Source organism: Neomonachus schauinslandi, chromosome 1 (genome assembly GCF_002201575.2).
Source record: "Neomonachus schauinslandi chromosome 1, ASM220157v2, whole genome shotgun sequence".
Classification (NCBI taxonomy): domain Eukaryota; kingdom Metazoa; phylum Chordata; class Mammalia; order Carnivora; family Phocidae; genus Neomonachus; species Neomonachus schauinslandi.
In genome coordinates this window covers 196,734,042-196,752,105 of record NC_058403.1, presented here as the reverse complement: position 1 = coordinate 196,752,105, position 18,064 = coordinate 196,734,042, and the positions used below count along the sequence as shown (strand labels likewise).

Below are 18,064 nucleotides of genomic sequence, written 5' to 3'. Positions count from 1 at the left end.
ACACACCGCTTTCAGCATCACCAACCCCAAGTACATCATTTCCATGGGGCATTTTCCCCTCTAAGTCTCTGTGATGATTTTCGCACACATCCCTCTTACACACTCAGTGCAAATGCAGGAAACATGACTGGAATTCCCAATTCAGTTTACTATTTTCACTTGAAACAGGATCACTCTAAAGGCATCATGCTCAAAATCACACAGAGGTTTGGGGCGCCTGGGTGGCTCAGTCGTTGGGCATCTGCCTTCGGCTCAGGTCATGATCCCAGGGTCCTGGGATCGAGCCCCACATCGGGCTCCCTGCTCTGCGGGGGGCCTGCTTCTCCCTCTCCCACTCCCCCTGCTTGTGTTCCCTCTCTCGCTGTGTCTCTCTCTGTCAAATAAATAAATAAAATCTTAAAAAAAAAAAAAAATCACACAGAGGTTTGGGAATTAGGATTTAGTCTCTGCAAATTTCTTCCACAGAGGCAAATAAAGGGGAAAAATGAGAGCACTGCTTGGCCTAAGCACAGGGATTTCATCTGATATACAGTAGAGGCAGAGGTGGAAAAAAGAAAAGGTGCTCTGCAGACAACGTAAGGAAGGATATGCTAGAGCCCATCCTTCCCACACTTTCAAGAGCCCCATCCAGCCACTTCCATGTCCGTAGGTGAAAGGCAGCCTGACTGGGACTGACAGGTGACTGACAGCCTGGGAACTGAGGGGGTGACCCTCATTCACCAGAGATAGGTCATTCCTGTACCGTCAATGTTCTAAGCAGGGTCTGAACAGAATGTACTTCTCACCTCCTAAGCACGTAGCAAATGTTTCAAGGAAAAGCCAGATGACATTAAATTGGGAGACCATGGAAGAAATGCTTGCCCTTAGCTGAAGGTCACGCAAAATGATTTCACAGAGCCCCTCTAGCCCTAGGATTCTCATCATTAGTATTCTTAAAAGCATTAAGAAATCTTCTATTTAGGGGCACCTGGGTGGCGCAGTCGTTAAGCGTCTGCCTTCGGTTCAGGTCATGATCCCAGGGTCCTGGGATCAAGCCCCACATGGGGCTCCCTGCTCGGCGGGAAGCCTGCTTCTCCCTCTCCCACTCCCCCTGCTTGTGTTCCCTCTCTTGCTGTGTCTCTGTCAAATAAATAAATAAAAATCTTAAAAAAAAAAAAAAAAAAGAGGGGCACCTGGCTGACTCAGTCAGTACAGCATGCAACTCCTGATCTTGGTGCTGTGAGTTTGAGCCCCACATTGGGGTTAGAGATTACTAAAGAAAAAAAAAAAGGTAGGGGGAGGAAAAGTGCAAACACACTGCTGTGCTCCCTTATGCCAACTTCATGGTGTGATGCCACCATCTGACCTACATCAGGAAACAAAGCACATGAATTATTATGTCACTTGATCTCCCCTAAAACAAGTCTGAGCTGAAGCACTGCCCATTTTTAAAAAACACGCAGGTTAGGGGCGCCTGGGTGGCTCAGTTGTTAAGCGTCTGCCTTCTGCTCAGGTCGTGATCCCAGGGTCCTGGGATCGATCCCCGCATCAGGCTCCCTGCTCGGCAGGAAGCCTGCTTCTCCCTCTCCCTCTCCCCCTGCTTGTGTTCCTTCTCTATCTCTCTCTGTCAAATAAATAAATAAAATCTTTTTAAAAAAAAAAATAAATAATGAAAATAAAAAACACCCAGGTTAATGAGAGACGATGGACTCTGAAAAACAAACTGAGGCTTCTAGAGGGGAGGGGGGTGGGAGGATGGGTTAGCCTGGTGATGGGTATTAAAGAGGGCACGTTCTGCATGGAGCACTGGGTGCTATACACAAACAATGAATCATGGAACACTACTTCTAAAACTAATGATGTAATGTATGGTGATTTACATAACAATAAAAATTGGAGAAAAAAAAACCCCACCCAGGTTAGTGTTAAGTACTTGGATCAAGCCTCATACGTGTCTGCCTTCCTACCGCTCTGATTTTGGACATAATCAACAGATCACTCTCATCCTGCTTGCAAGGGAGTCTAAAGCTTAGCAGAACACAGCCTGGGAAAGGTCAACTGTCATATCTATGCATCTACAGGTACAAGCCCAGCTCTGGTATGTCATGCATCATTTTTTCAATCACTTCTTCCAATGGGAGCTGACTGTGATAACTCTACCTTCCACCTCTCCTCACACACTCCTATGACAAAGAACCATCATAGGAATGCTTGATGGATGTAAACAGGTCTGCAATTTGTTCCACTGCAACGGTAACACAGAAAATTCTGGTGCCCAAATTTCAGATTCCAGATGCAATTTCAAAATAATATCCTATTTCTTTCCATTCCACATGCTAGTCTAAAATCTGACATCTCGAACAAAACTATTTTGCAAAAAGAAAAATACTAGAAGCATGCTCTTGTGTGAAGCACTTAGTTTAGGGAAAAAGTAGCTTTACTCCTCCCTGACGGTCTTACAAAGATGTCTGCTATAGATGCAAATCAAGGACACTTGTTTCTACCCCATCACAGCAGGAAAGTCAGGTTCACAATATCCCTGTTACCAATAAACACGACCTCAGGTCACTGCCTAGGTGGGTATTTCAGTTAGAAAAGCAATGGGATACTATACCTGAAAAGAGTCCGGAGTTATCTATTGGGCCAGGAAATAGATTGTGTTCACCCACATTGTACATATCCCAGCTGTCGAAACCCACATACTTCTTCCACTGCTTGAACCACCGGCTGTCAATAAGATACCTAGAGACAGATAAAAATTTACTATACCAGAAAAACTGAGGTTCTAAGTTTTTGCAGTTGCTCCTTTAATTTTTTTTTATGATCTTTCCACCTGGGGAACACACACTCCCCATTCAAAAACACATTCTCAAGAAAAAGAGCAGGACTAGGCCTCAGATGGCACAGACAGACTGGCCCAAGACAGGGGTCCACTAAGTGAAATGACTGTTGAAAGAATGAATAGAGGCACCTGGCTGGTTCAGTCAATCTGGAGTGTGTGTGCAACTCTTGATCTCAGGGTCATGAGTTCAAGCCCCATGTTGGGCATAGAGCTTACTTAAAAATAAATATTTTTATTAAAATACAACAACAACAACAAAAGACAGGTGCCTGGGTGGCGCAGTTGGTGTCCAGCTCTTGATTTCAGCTCAGGTCGTGAGATCAAGCCCCATGTCGGGCTCCTTGCTCAGCGTGTGGAGTCTGCTTGAGATTTTCTCTCTCTCTCTCTCTCTCTCTCTCTGCCTCTCCCCCCACTCACACACTCTCACTAAATAAAATCTTTAAATTAAAAAAAAAAAAAAAAAAAAAAGAATGAGGGGTGCCCAGGTGGCTCAGTTAAGCATCTGATTCTTGGTATCAGTTCAGGTCCTGATCTCAGGGTTGTGAATTTAAGCCCCACATTGGGCTCTACACTGGGCATGGAACCTACTTAAAAAAAAAAAAAAGAATGAATAGATAAAAGGAAATGATTGGCTTCAAAATGCTTATTTAAGTGAAGTCCTCCTATGAGTAAAATCTTGTTTGCCAAGGAGCAAGTCATTAATTTCATAATGATCTTTAAAGAGGTCCTTGTTGGGGCACCTGGGTGGCTCAGATGGTTGGGCATCTGCCTTCAGCTTGGGTCATGGTTTCCAGGTCCTGGGATCGAGCCCTCCATCGGGCTCCTAGCTCAGTGGGGAGTCTGCTTCTCCCTCTCCCTCTGCCTCTCCCCCTGCTTGTGCTCTCTGTCTCTCTCTCAAATGAATAAATAAAATCTTAAAAAAAAAAATTAAAAATTGTACATATCCCAGCTGTCGAGACCCACATACTTCTTTATTAAGAAGAAGTACTTCTTGTTAATTAAAAAAAAAAAAAAAAAAAAGAGGTCCTTGTCCAGAACAGCAAGTTTGGTTATACTGCTTGACATGAAAAGCATTAAACTAATTCTCTTTCTGAAAATGGGAAAATAACACCATACAATTCAGGTTTCCTTTGAGTACCAAAGAAGACATTTTAAAAACGTGTGCTTGGGGCGCCTCAGTGGAGTCTCCCTTCGGCTCAGGTCATGATCTCAGGGTCCTGGGATCAAGTCCCACATTGGGCTCCCTGCTCAGCGGGAAGCCTGCTTCTCCCTCTCCCACTCCCCCTGCTTGTGTTTCCTCTCTCACTGTGTCTCTATCAAATAAATAAATAAAATATTAAAAAAAAAAAAACGTATGCTTAAAATAAAAAGTACACACACACATATAATAGTGTCTAGGTATGGTACTATACATACATAATAGTCTCTAGTCTCTAATTATTGATCTGGTTATATTTTAAAAGCACCACTATAAAAAAATAAAAAAAATATAAGTATCACTCAATTAAGACAGAAGAAGTAAATCTCTGTGGAGAAAAAAAGCACAATTATATCAGTGAGTCCTTTAAATTGTTCCTGTTGTTGTTCTTAAGATTTTACCTATCTATTCATTTGAGAGAGAGAGTGGGGGAGAGAGAGAGTGAGAGAGCACAAGCCGGGAAGAGGGAGAGGGAGAAGCAGGCTCCCCGCTGAGCAGGGAGCCCCACTCAGGGCTCGATCCCAGGACCCTGGGATCATCACCTGAGCCGAAGGCAGATGCTTAACCAACTGAGCCACCCAAAACAAACCTCAGCAATCAGGCAGCTTCCCAGAGGCCACAAGGATTCATAAATACATCCAAATCTTTAAAATGCTCTTTTCTCTCCAAACACTTTTAGTGTGTGATCTTAGTCTATCTCAAACTTCCTCTGGTTCTGCTGAATATTCTTCGTATGTGACCCCTATGCAAGGTAACTTCTGCTTGCTCTGCCTCTCACAGCTTGGCCAGCTGTACAGCCCTATCAGAACTCCTCCTAATCCCAATGCTTCCCTTCCCTGGTCAATTCCTCTGTTACCTAAGTGGCATTATCAACACCACCTTAATTTCTTAAAGATGGATGTTCAATCATATTCGATGCAAAGCCAAGCCCTAGGTTTCTACTCTCACATAATACCACCCAGGAATCTCCTCACTAGTGAAATATTGTCCCTTCTACTAAACAATTTATTAAGAAACCTCCTATCTCCAACTTGCTTTTCTAAACCTTGGACTTTTAATCTTTTCATCTAGGCTCTAAGCTATCCTCCTCTCCCACTCCGAAATATTGCTGCCACAATTATTTTTGACATCTGCCACCAAAATAACCTGGGGCTCTCAAACATTTGTTCAACTTCTGACCTTGACATCTGTTCCGCAGTTTACAAGTTACAAAAGTATCTACTTCTGATCTTCTCCTCAACCCATAAGGTGGGGGTGCCAAATATTGCTACCCGGGCTTTAACAGTAAGGCACCAGGGTCTGGGAGGTGTGGTCGCCTTCGCTCAAGGTCACACAGCGAGTCCTCGAAAGTAAAAGGCTCTTCCCATCCAGAAGGTCCCCGTAAGCACTCCCCTATCCCCCCTCCTGCAGCCCTTGCCCCCACCGGATCCGCCCTCTGGGGCTCCGAATGGGCCAGGACAACCCCCACACTTTCCCCGAGGTGATTCTGTGGTCCCTCTCCTGAGAGGCACGGTCCAGGACACCGTCTCAGGGTCACTCACACCGCCCCGGCCCGACCCCTACCCAAGCCGGGAAAGAGAGGTCCGGCCTGAGGGCCAAAGCCCCTGCCCCTGGCCCTGGGCGGCGGAAACGCGGGTCCAGCGCTCACCACTGCGCCCCACGTTGGAGCGTGGTCCTCATCAAGGCCCCGAGCTCGGATTTCTGAGTCTCCGCATCCGGCCGCTCACGGCAGCCTCCACCTTCCGCCATCTCGTCCACGGCCCCAGCCCAGCCGGCCCGGACATCCGCCTCGCGCACGGCGTGGTGTGGGCCGCGCCCACGCACGGACGCAAGCACGCACGCGCGCCCGCGCGCTCCCAAGCCCCACCTCGCGCTGCGGCCTCGAACGCCCTCCCTCCCGCCTCTGCCTTTCCTCCCCACCTCTCACGCACCGTCGCTCTCCCACGGGTGCGCCGCGGAGCCAGGAGGGGGCCGGAAGAGGAGGTGGGCGCTGGCAAACTAGCAGTCCCTTCTCGCCCTGCGGGTGGAGCCGCGGCGTGGTTGTTCTGCGTCCCTCTCTCTGTCTAGCCCGGCCATCTCTAGGGCCCTGACCGCAGGCCCCTCGACCCCTCGGGCAACCCGTCCAGGCCGGCGGTGTTAGCCTGCAGGGCCAGGTACGAGAAGCCCAGGAAGTAGCTTTTCTTGCTTTGAGCTGGAGACCTTAGGCCAGTCGTTAGCCACCCAAACGTGAGATCGGGGTGCCTGCCCTGGAGGCCCTACAGGGATTTTGGGGACTGCCAGGTGCACCAGCGCGTTGGGACCGGGACTCGATGGTGCGGTCTAGTCATTAACACTCCTCTCAAACAGTCTAGACGCCAGAATCAGCCCACGACAGAATTCCCCAAGCCCTCCACACTGAGATAGCTACTTGCCTTGGCAGGGAGACAAGCAGCCGCTGAGTGGCGATAGCAACGGGGGAAGAAGGAGAGGTCCAGGTGTGTTCTCCACATTAGGTGCTCAAGCTGCTTCTTAATTTGTTGCTGCAACAAGATGCAGTGTCCTGAACACTGTATGTTTTCCACTCGACCCTGCATACAAAAAGCACAGCCCTCCTCATGGAGTGGGAAGTAAGCCCAGAGCAAGGAGGAGACCGGGCAGCTGGCTAGCTGCTGGTCTAGCAGTTCCTGCCCTCAAAAATAAGTCACAGTGCCCGACTTGAAACAATCTAATGGAGAAGAGATCCTCCACAAATAACTCCAGGGTTAAGCAGTGTGTGGTAGGTAAGTGCCATTAAAGGGTATGAACCAAAGACAGTAGACCCCCGAGCTTGTGAAAGGCAGACTTTGGCTTGGTAGCATTTGAGTGTGGTTTTAAAGAAGCATAGAAATCGTGGTGCATGCTATAGGAAGGGAAATTACAGGATCCGTTTCTGGAACAAGAAGGGCAGAATCAAAGAGTGAGGGTTAGACCAGTTAAGTTGGGCACAGACTACTGGAACCTTCGATCTAAAGCTAAAACGGAGGCCAGAAGGGCCACATATTCTGCTTTAAATGACCCACAGATATTGTAAAAGGTTTTGGAGCAGAGACAAAATGGCTGAGGGTGCTTTATACCCACAATGGTGAAGCCCAGGAGAGACCTGTTAAGAACCTTTAACTGGAGAGATGGCAATGAGGGAGGAGAGGAGAAAGAGATGAGCCTTGTTCAGTGTTGGGGATGGAGGAGGGAGCACTGGCCAGGTGAAGGTGTGGTAGGTCATTTGAGCAGATTTACTATTTTAATGTCCGGGTTTGGCTGATTGAAATTAACATGAATGGGATTTGCACTGCCTGGGATACCCCTCAGGTACCATCTGGTAACACAGGCCTCTTCCTAGCTGGGTAGATAGGAGAGGAAAAGGAAATTTGGAATTAAAACCGCCTTGAATAACCGAATAACCTTATAGCTGTTAATCCTCTGCAGACAAGAGTTACCACCACGTGGTAATTCTACATCTGGGAAGCCAGCCCTGACAATCCGAGTGCCTTTCTGTGAAACTTATTTGAAAGCGTTAAAAATGTTGTGAAATAAGAAACAGTACCTTCAGCCCTGTTATTTATGGAAAAAGAAAGCTGGGTTATCGACATGACTTCAGAACCTACATTAGAGGGTGTCTACTCTCTTTTTCTTTAGCAACTTCTCCTTTACCATTTATGACATGGGTCAGAGTCTTAAGGAAGTAGGACAAGTCCTCAGCACCACTAGAAAAGGGGACAAAACCTAATTATAAATAAGAAAACTTTGGAAAACCTTTTTTTTTTTTTTAAAGATTTTATTTATTTGACAGAGAGAGATACATCGAGAGAGGGAACACAAGCAGGGGGAGTGTGAGAGGGAGAAGCAGGATTCCCGCTGAGCAGGGAGCCTGATGCGGGGCTCGATCCCAGGACCCTGGGACCATGACCCGAGCCGAAGGCAGTCGCCCAACGACTGAGCCACCCAGGCGCCCCCTTTGGAAAACCTTTTTAAGGCAGGATCTCTTCAGTGCTATTAAATGGCTGTAAAAATCTTGCTCTAATTGTGGGTAGTTCCTAAAAAATTTACACTAAGATCACAAAGTGCCAGTAGTTAAAATGTAAGGAATAGGGGGCGCCTGGGTGGCTCAGTCTGTTAAGAGGCTGCCTTCGGCTCCGGTCATGATCCCAGGGTCCTGGGATCGAGCCTCGAGTCAGGCTCCCTGCTCAGAGGAGGGCCTGCTTCTCCCTCTCCCTCTGCCTGCCTCTCTGCCAACTTGTGCTCTCTATCTCTGCCAAACAAATAAAATCTTTAAAAATATATTTAAAAATGCGAGGAATAAGGTGAAACTTCATAGTCAGAAAGTCATTATTTCCAAAGTATTAAAACATTTTTAATGGGGTGCCTGGCTGGCTCAGTCGCGAGAGCATATGACTCTTGATCTCAGGGTCGTGAGTTCGAGCCCCATGTTGGGTACAGAGATTACTTAAATAAACAGAAATTTAAAAAAAAATTAAAAAACAGAACACTTTTAGTGAGTTTCATTAAAATGTTAAAGATTGGGAACTAGAAACAATAAACATCTGCCTGTGTGTTCCTGCTGTTGTGGATGACCTGTGGATTTGGGAGGAAATGAGTGATTCAGCTCAGGAGACACCCTGGCACCAGGGCATGTTCTCTGTTGGGCCTTTTACCTTAGGGAGAGGTGTAGGCCAACTAGGGCACTCGCTTGGCCTCATAACCAAACTCCAGAACTGAACAACCCACCCATTGCCATGATAGCTTGGGCCACAAGAACAGGAAAGAAAGCATGAAGGGAGCTATAGAGGAAACAGGTTTGACTGATTGGTCACATATTGCTTGATCGTGGACTGTGATGACCTAATTGAGAGTTTGTAATGTCTGGGTGTGTGAACTTTAAGCTCTTGCCTTGGCTGGCACTGTGGCTTGCCCTACACCTAACTAGAGTTGGCCCTCCAAGGTAAGCAGCGGTCCACACTAGGGCCAGCAGTGACAGAGCACATGTGGCAGTGTTCACAAATATTGGGCAGCTTTTGATTACAGCTCTCTTCAGGGAAGAATTATTCTTGTTTCCTTCTTGTCTGTGCTCCTTTAACCTGCCCAGGGGACTATGAAAAAGTAAAAGGCTCTAGAAGGACATTTCAGAAGAATTAAACATCTTATCAATGACGTTATAACCTCTGTTACAGAAGGATTAGATTACTGGGGAAGGTGACAGGCAAAGACCTGAAGGAATCTCAGAGAGGAAGTGGGGATCATCTTTCCTACACTGAAGACTCATGCTGTTGGACAGATTCCATTCTGGTTATGCCACTCTTGGTGGCCAGCCCTGACTGGGCAGAGAGGGTGTGGGTTCCTGGGCCCAGGTGTGGCCAGTATCTTCTCTTCCTCCTCTAATTCTATTACCATTGGTGTCTTCCCAAATACACAAATATTTAGCTTTTAATTGTGTTGTTTGTCCTTTGTACAGAGAAAATTCTCAATAGGCCTTTCTGGGATGAATGAATGGAAGAATACCAGATATTAGTCATTTTTTCATTTGACTAATAATCTGTTACACACAGGTACTCATAGTCCCTTCCCTATCAGAGATAAACAGCCAGTATGGTTGGGGAAGATATTTTCACATGTAATTACAGTTTGTGTGGTGTGTGATGAAGTGCTCCAGGAACATGGAGGGTGATGCTGCAGACACTTTGCTAGGGAGGAAACCTAAGCAACTGGTATAGGGAGCCAAGACATGCTAACATTCCCCCTGGACTTTGGGCATGTATGATGAGTCTACAAGGGATGCCCAGGGGACCAGGGCGTCTTTAGATTCACACACACATGTACAGAGGCATAGCTATGTGCTGCGGACAGAGGAGGCTAGGGTAGCAGGTGCTTCCTCTGCAGGGAGACTCGGATCCCCTCCATTTGCCTCCCTGTGGAGCCAGGTGGCCTGTAGGACTGTAAGACACCGCCCAAGGCCGGCTACACATTCCCCTGGATACTGCTTGGACTCTAGGCATTTGGATGAAGTGGGCCTGTTTTGTGGGCTCTTACTCTGGCCTTTCTGGCTACAACCATACTAGGCCTGGGGAGGGGGGCATTGGGAAGGGGTGTTCTGTCTGAGAGATGAGTGATGGAAAGGCTGCTGGGCCTCTGCCTAGCACAACACTGTAGTATCAGGTCAGTCTCAGTGCCTCTGGATGCAACTAACAGAATACCCATCAGCTGGCTGCCTACCTAGTTGGTGATTTTTGTTTTGCTTTCTCACATGACAAATCTAGAGTTGAGTTCTTGGGGAGGTCAAAGCTGAAGGATGTCATGTGTCTGGTAACTTGTGTGACCAGCTGGAACTGGGCTTTATTTTAGAGCCATCCCAGCCATGTCACACCTCCGTATATGAAAGCATGCTCTTCCAGCCTATTTGTTGATTGTTAATATAACAAAAACCTGCCAACTTCAGGGTTCTTTGGCAGGAATCACTGCCCATTCTTTATAGATCCATGCTGTGTTCTCTTAGGGAAATCTTTAGGCAGTGTTTTTTACTTAGTATTATCCAAAAGTTTAAACTTAAGAGATTTATTGAACTGGGGTGCCTGGGTGGTTCAGTCGGTTGAGCGTCCGACTCTTGATTTCCACTCGGGTCATGATCTCAGGGTCGTGGGATCAAACTCTGTGTCAGGTTCTGCGATGGGTATGGAGCCGCTTGGGATTCTCTCTCCCTCTCCCTCTACCCATTCCCCCCCAACACCTCCCTTGTGCACGTGCTCTCCCTCCCTTTCAAAAAAAAAAGATATAAAGAGATTTATTGAACTGATAGGGCCAGGAGTACTTCTGAGAAAATAAATTTGTTTTACTTATTTATTTATTCATTTATTTTTAAATTTTTTAAAAAAAGACTTTATGTATTTGTTTGAAAGAGAGACAGAGGGAGCATGAGCAGGGGGAGGGGCAGAGGGAGAGGGAGAGAGAGGGAAGCAGACTCCCCGCTGAGTGCGGAGCCAGACATGGGGCTCAATCCCAGGACCCTGAGATCATGACCTGAGCCCAAATCAGACGTTTAATCAGCTAAGCCACCTATGCACCTCTATTTTTAATTTTTTAAAAAAATAAGCTAGTTTTAAATGTTGTTTGTGGAACTACATTGAGACAGAATGAGGAAGTCATCTGATAAAGAGCTAACTGCGCAAGAAGTGTCTGACTGTATTTTATCAGGTTTTTTTTCAGTTTTATTGAGGGTTAATTGATCAATAAAATTGTAAAATATTTAAAGTGTACATAGAGGTAATTTGAGGTACTTCTACATGATTTTATGAGATTTAATGCTTTAAAAACAAAAAGAAAACCCAGTATTTCTGGAAGAACTACAAAAACTAAAGCTTCCGAACCTGAGTAACAGCAGGGCCCATTCCCTTTTCAGAAGGCCTGTGGCCTAAATGCTGTTGCCTGCTCCCAGATAAGCAATGTCCTGCGGCCACTTTAACTAAACACTTGGACCTCAGGCAGGCTTGCTGGGATTCCTTCGCTTTTACTTGTTCATCTGAACTGCTGATTCACGACGGGGTGGGGCGGGTGCAGGTCAGAGCCAGTAGCGGTTTCATGGTTGAATGATAAGGAATGTGTACGTGTAGGAGTGTGTATTTGTACATGTTGGGGGAAGATGTCCAGTTTCTTGGGGAGGAAGAGGTAGTGTTAATTGGCTTTACTCTGATTCTTCCTGAAGGAGAGCGAGTTGGAAATGACTTTCAGTTAAGGGAGGCCGGCAGCTTGAAGTCTTAGGAGGACAGGGGCAGCCACATTAGGAACTCAGAAGTTCCCTTCTTTGGCAACCCAAGGCAAAAACTGAGAGGAAAAAAAAGTGGGCGAGTAAGAGTGAGTCACCAAGAAGCTTGGGAGGGAAGAGGTTGAAGTTAGTTTGGAAAGCCCTGGGTTCCCATTTAGAGCCTAACCAGACAATGTGGCCTGGGCGGCACTGACCCTTTACAGGAAAGGGGAGCCTTGGAGCAGAAAGTGTGTCCTCAGGTTCAGCTGGTAGGCAGCTAGTAGGATCCTAAGTCCCCAGACTGTCCAAAGCAGTATCTCTGGGTGAGGGCCATGGAACATTTTAACAAGTACCCTGGTGATTCTTGGGGGCTCTATGTTTAGCTCCTAGAACAGGACCTGACACATCTCGGACACTTGGTTATCTGGCTTCAATTCCAGCTGCCCCCCTGAAACTGTACTTGCTGAGGAACACTCAATCCACAAGCACTTGCCCCAGCCACCGTTATGAAATATCCCTTCTCATGGCCCCTTGACTCCACCCTCGTTCTCCCAGCTGTTCCTGTTAGCTGACCCAGGATTGGGAATCCATAGGCCTCGGGCCTAGGCCCCCCTGGTTTATTTCTTGCCACTCTCCCCAGGTGATCTCATACTCTCCAATGGCTACTTACTGTCCCCGTGGCTAGATCTTTGTCTCCAACCCATACTTCTTTTCTGAGTCTCTTTTAACTACCTGCTCCAGATACTCCCATCTGGATGTCTCATGCAAGATGTCTGAATCTGAACACTCTTCTCCCCAAACCTGCTTGTCCATGTGTTGTCCAACTCAGTCAGTGGTGCCCCCTTCCCACCTCAGACCCTTGCACACTGTACTCCCTGCCTGTCCACCCTCCATCAGTTCATTCCTCAGTTAAATGCTTCTTGACTTCTCTTCAGCTTCACTGCCATTTCCTCCAGGAGGGAAGCGGGATCCTCCCTACTGGGCCAGGCTCTCTTAGTCTCAAAGTACCCTGTACTACCTCAGACTTACACATGCTTTTAGGAACTATATATTCTTTCCGCCTTTCCGAGTACTGCATTCCTGGCAGCCAACAGAACACATGACACAGGACCGAACGATGAGCCCACATTCTGGACTGGGAGACACTGCTAATGTGTTTCTGCATCCTTGTCTGCCCAAGTAGGAGCTGCGTCCAAGCCGCCCAGAGTCCCCTGGGCTGTGATAGTAAGTGGCTTCAGGTCTGTTTCAAAAGATAGGCAGCAGAGACAGGAGAGGGAGAGAGAGGTTAGACCCAAACCACACCTGAGAAGCAGCAGCTGGCTTCCAAGATAAGCCCCTACCGTGAGCCTGACCATGCAATTCCAACTGCTAAGTGCCAAGCAGGGCATGGTCAGAAGGCCCAGTTGTATACTCTTCTCACTCTGAATACATGAGAGGCAACAAGCAGTAAGGGCGGCATGGGAGTAGACATAAATAAGCCTGGGTGGCAACATGCAAAGATCTAACAAAGTAACGGGAAAAAATTTGTAAAATTGCATGGGCTTACGACTGTGTAAAGTAGGTGGACCTGACACTTGGAGAAGCCACAGACTCTGAATGCGAGTGGGAACTCGTGGTGTTCTCTTTTATGAATGTCCTTTCATGGCTAGTCAATACTTAGAAAGGAGGCCTACTGCTGGGATTAGGCAGTTGGCTCTTGACTTGTCTTCCTATTTTTGGAATCTGGACTTTCTCTTTTAACAGGACCTTGGGATAGCCCTACTAAATATCCTGGCAGAAGGAAAAACACTGGGACAGGAGTTAGGCTTTCCAGACACTACAGACAAAAGCTTAGGAAGTTCAGGCTTGGCTAAAACAAAGGCCAGGGGCGCCTGGGTGGCTCAGTCGTTAGGCATCTGCCTTCCACTCAGGTCATGGTCCTGGGATGGAGCCCCGCATCGGGCTCCTTGCTCAGCGGGAAGCTTGCTTCTCCCTCTCCCACTCCCCCTGCTTGTGTTCCCTCTCTCGCTGTGTCTCTGTCAAATAAATAAAATCTTTCAAAAAAAAATAAATAAATAAAGGCCAAGGGGTGGGGGGGGGCATGACACTTAAGCTCACAGCCCTGTGACAATGAGGTTACTAGGAAAGATGTCCCCAACTGACACAGGACACACACAAAGTTGTGCTGACACCCAACACTTTATTACCGAGGAGCCTCGTTAGGGAGGGGGTGCTGGGATGGACAAAAGCGCCTAGCTCAGGGGATTTTCCTGGAAATCAGGTGTTCCTCCATGCAGATTTCGAGGAAACACCGTCATGGATGAAATCCCGAGGGCAGCGCTGCCAAGCAGCAGGGGGCGGAGGGTTGCCTAGGCACTGCTGGGCCCCTGGGACAGCAGGGCTTCGATGTCAGGCTCGATATTGATGGTGGGAAAGCGGCGGCTGTACCTGCGCACAGGCACACCATCCGGGCCCACCAGGAACTTCTCAAAGTTCCAGGCGATGTCGTTGCGGCACACGGGAGACCAGGTGATGAACTTGGGGTCGGTCATGAGCGCAGTGGCATCGTCACTGGGGGCTGGCAGGGACTCCCGCAGGAAGGCGAAGAGGGGGTGCGCCTGCGCGCCGTTCACCTCGCACTTCTCAAAAAGCGTGAAGTTGGGCTCGAACCCGCCGCCAGGTCGGACGTACTTGAGGGAATTCAGGATCTCTTCGTTCTTAGCGTTCTCCTACGGGAAGGGAGAGCAGCTGGAACCCGGGGCCGCAAGGGGAGGGGAAACGTTCAGACAGCAAACGAGAAGTTTCTCGATGAGTCACCGGGCTCTTGCCCTTCTTGTACAACCCCTAGGGAGACCTGACCCCAGCTGGGACGAGCGCCGGTGGGCCCGCCTCTCCGCAGCCAGGACCTGGTGCACGCCCCGCCCCCCCGCTCTGCCCCCAGCGCGCACCTGATGCCCGAACTGGTTGCACGGGAAGCCGAGCACAACCAGGCCCCGGGGCCCGAGGCGCCGCTGCAGCTCGTTCATCTGGGTGTAGTCCCGGACCGTTGTGCCTCAGAGCGACGCCACATTCTCGATGAGCAGCACCTTGCCCCGCAGGGAACCCAGGCTCAGGGGCTCCCCGCCGGCCAGCGGGCGCGCAGAGAAGGCATACACGGAGCGCGGGGCCGCTGCCGCAGCGGCGGCGGCGGCGGCGGCGGCGAGCGGAGCTGCACACATGGTGGGCTTTCTGACTACAGTGCGTAGCTTCGGCAGGGGACAGCGAGGACTGTGGGGTCACGTGGCGCAGGGACTTTTCCGGCCGCCCGCCCCCCCCTCGGCCCCGCCTCATCCGGCCTCCGCCCCCCCCTCCAGCCGGGTGGGAGGGTGCGTCCTGGCCGGATGCGGGCACCGCCCAGGCGGTGCAGAGCCGCAGGCACGCCAGGTCCCGTCCAGGGAGCGCAGGGCTGGTGGCGTTCCCGCGAGTTCCCCAGGGCTCGGGTCCAAGAGGGCTCCGGTTCCTTCTCAAGGGTTTTTAGTTAAAGGATGGGGAAGGGCCCAAGGAGACTGGGCAGCAGCGGGTGCCGCTCCTGACCACACAGCCCTCCCAGGCTAAGCCACATTACTTCTCTTGCAGTCTGTGCCCTATTGTCGCCAGGTGCACAGAGCGAGTTGTGACTTGCGGTGGTGGTGCAGTTGGCAGTGGCTGCCAAAGCAAGTTCTCTCTGCGGTGACGCGCTGTGGCTCTAGGAAGGTTAAGTTGGAGGAAAGTGGGCATTGCCCGGGGCAGCCAGGGCTCAGGCTCCAAAATGCAGCTCTAACTCCCTTCCCTGCATTCTGGGGCTGCCTGGCGCGTCTTCTCATCCAGGCCTCCGGTCTCCTTTTAGATCTCCAGTGTGGCACTGTCCTTAACACTGGTTTTTCCAAGGAGCCACTGAGGCCCAGCCCCCTCCCTGGCTTCTGGGGTGGACCCAGCCGATTTCAGGCCATCCTCTATACCTAATCAGCTTAACCTGAGGCTCAGGCCTGTAAGTAAAAGACACTGAAAACGGGCAGGAAGAGAAAAATGTCACACTCCTGAGATCCCTCTAGAGGAATGACTGCTTGGAGTACCCTTCATGTATTCTCCGTACAATGCATTCCCCACACTAGGCCACTGTGAACTTTAACTGACACAAAATGATCGTTTCCACCTTCTTAGGAGCAGCCAGGTTAGTGCCAAAGTGGGGGGGGGGGCGGGTGTCAGAATGGGGGCAAGCTGGTATTTCGCACTCTGAAGGAACCTTCCAAGGAGAGCTAGGCTGGATAGATCCTCCCACTCCCAGCCCTGGAGAGAGCAACACAAACACCAGGATACAGGAAGTTTAGAAAACTGCCTTTATTCTATTAGTAGTTGGAAAAATTAACTGGTACAGAAAAAAAGTTCAGTCAGCTGGAGAGAAGAAAGAGTGCCACCCAAGAGAACTGGTGGCTCCTGTGGGAGGGAACCTGGATACAGTGAGGAAAAGCACTGTGAACTAGAGCCAGACCCTGCAGTCCAGGTGGGACAGGTCATGCCACCTTCTGAAGTGTCTAAGTGCCTCAGGCATGAAACCAAATTCCTATTTATTTAGCCCAGCTCTGGGGAGGGGGTACTGGAATATGTGGGGCCAAAAACAGGTGATATGGGCCATCTTTTTTATCAGAGAAACTGACAAAACGGGAATTTTAAAAATGAATTTTCCATCTGACTTTATTTTCAAATACACTTTCTTTTTTAAAAAACCAATACACTTTCTGCAGGGATGACAAATATCAGTATTAGGAAATCCAATTATACAAAAAATACTACATCTAGTCTGGGGTAGATATATTTATTTTTTGGTAACATACATTAAGTGGCACTAATTACACAGTAACTATAAGGTAACTAACATGAAACCACAGAACTGTAACTCTGCCACAGCTGCATGGACTTGGGCCTTTCTGGATGAGCATTTTCAAAAAACTGGATGCCCACCACAGAGCTATGCCAATAAAATTTGTTAAGGACTAAAGCTCTGAAGTAGGGACTCACCAGAGTACCTTGCAGCTGACAGATGGCAGGCAGGACATGTTAGTTATAAAGTAGTTACAGCCTAATTCACAAAAGTTACCAACTGTTTCTCTTTCTAGAAAGAAGCAGGAAGTTAAGAAATTCCTTGAATTAGCGCCTGGTGTGTCAGGTGGGAGTGCAGAGGAGGGCTGTTAGAGCGGTGTCAGAAGGACCCCGGTGGTCGGGTGGGTTGGACATCATTAATAATCACGGTTGGCTTCTAAATACTGGTAGCAAGATGACTTCTGATTTGTAATCTTAGGTAAATTATAGATAAATGAAAAAAGGCCAGTAATCATACACTAAGATTAATAAACAGCACTTCAAAATTAACCGCATGAGGGCTGTGCTTGCAGCAGGGTTTCACAAGACAAGGCACCCAGATTTTTTCTTCCCACGTCTGGCTTGCAGAGCAGCTCTCGTGGCCATTTCAAAAACCTCCCTCACTCCATCTTTGGTCTTTGCTGAACACTCCATGTAACCGAAAGCGCCAATCCTGTTTGCCATATCTCTGCCTTCTTCCGGTTTCACCGGCTCCTAACAAAGACAAAAGAGCACTTTCAGTTAAGTGTCACATATATGAAGTAAGTGCAAAGTACTCAAATTCAGCTTAAAAGACTTCTTTTAAAAGCTGCCAAACCCAGATTTGAGTTCTGACTTATGAAACTCATATGCAGTGATCCTCCCCACCCCAATATAAAATCTCTATCAAACAAGCCCTTCTCTGGGACGTAGAGAGAAAGGGAGAGGCCAGAAAGCCCTGCAGGGTTTAGGAAGGAATCAAGGGCAAAATGATTCAAGCTTTCAGTCCAGGGTAAGCACTTGGGTCTTCCTGTAGTTAGCTTCACAGAGGACTGAATGCCTCTGGGAGGAGACAGATCCTGACCTTAACATTCAGAGAGAAACCTCAGTGGAAGAACCTGGGCTGAAGACCTCAAAGCTCTTGCCCTGCACTAGGTAAGCCCTCCCATTGGGCCGCCTGGCTTCTCAGAAGCCAAGATGCGAACTCCATCATGCCTTTTATAAAGGCATCAGGGCTCTCTGGACTCCTTGTCCTCAGGATTTCCTGATCCTTTAGTTGCCACCAATTTAATCTTTGGCCTCACACATACCAAGGTAATAACCAGAAAGGGAAATCAAGAGCCTGATAAAAAGTTCCTGCATTTGGAGCACTGACTACTGCTGCTGATAGTCCCTTCTCAGGCAGGCAATCCTTGGAGGCACAGCACTACCTCACAGGAGAGCTTCCCATCTCATATGAGTAGGCCCC

At 48.6% G+C, this 18,064-nt stretch overlaps 3 protein-coding genes across 6 annotated transcripts in view; all 3 read right to left on the bottom strand.

Moving 5' to 3' along the window:
* USP4 (ubiquitin specific peptidase 4) overlaps positions 1-5,802 on the bottom strand; it is a 51,790-nt gene extending 45,988 nt beyond the window's left edge. For all 3 annotated transcript variants that reach the window (XM_021686903.1, XM_021686904.1, XM_021686905.1), the window contains exons 1-2: positions 5,668-5,802; positions 2,594-2,721 (exon numbers count right to left, since the gene is read on the bottom strand). In XM_021686903.1, the coding sequence (XP_021542578.1) occupies positions 2,594-2,721; positions 5,668-5,768 (229 nt within the window). In that variant the 5' untranslated portion in view covers positions 5,769-5,802. The remainder of the gene's footprint in view (positions 1-2,593; positions 2,722-5,667) is intronic.
* Positions 5,803-13,925: 8,123 nt separating this feature from the next.
* On the bottom strand, positions 13,926-15,047 carry GPX1 (glutathione peroxidase 1). Of its 2 annotated transcripts, none has more exons than XM_021686902.1 (2): positions 14,691-15,047; positions 13,926-14,471 (listed from the first exon to the last, which is right to left on the bottom strand). In XM_021686902.1, the coding sequence occupies exons 1-2, from the start codon at positions 14,958-14,960 to the stop codon at positions 14,112-14,114; spliced, it is 630 nt and encodes a 209-aa protein (XP_021542577.1). In that variant the 5' UTR covers positions 14,961-15,047; the 3' UTR covers positions 13,926-14,111. The 2 variants fall into 2 exon arrangements, with proteins under 2 accessions (XP_021542577.1, XP_044777584.1); XM_044921649.1 differs by having other exon boundaries at positions 14,829-15,047.
* Positions 15,048-16,083: 1,036 nt separating this feature from the next.
* Positions 16,084-18,064, bottom strand: part of RHOA (ras homolog family member A) — a 62,245-nt gene continuing 60,264 nt past the window's right edge. Inside the window, exon 6 of the mRNA XM_021686899.2 lies at positions 16,084-17,331. Coding sequence (XP_021542574.1) covers positions 17,158-17,331 — 174 coding nt within the window. The 3' untranslated portion in view covers positions 16,084-17,157. The remainder of the gene's footprint in view (positions 17,332-18,064) is intronic.

Bases quoted from the DNA above. Each gene is read 5' to 3' on its own strand.
- GPX1 (XM_044921649.1), bottom strand. From the start codon at position 14,960: ATGTGTGCAGCTCCGCTCGCCGCCGCCGCCGCCGCCGCCGCTGCGGCA. The intron at 14,472-14,828 runs GTGCTGCTCATC...CCCTTCCCGTAG, and splicing joins TGGGTTCCCTGCGGGGCAAG to GAGAACGCTAAGAACGAAGA.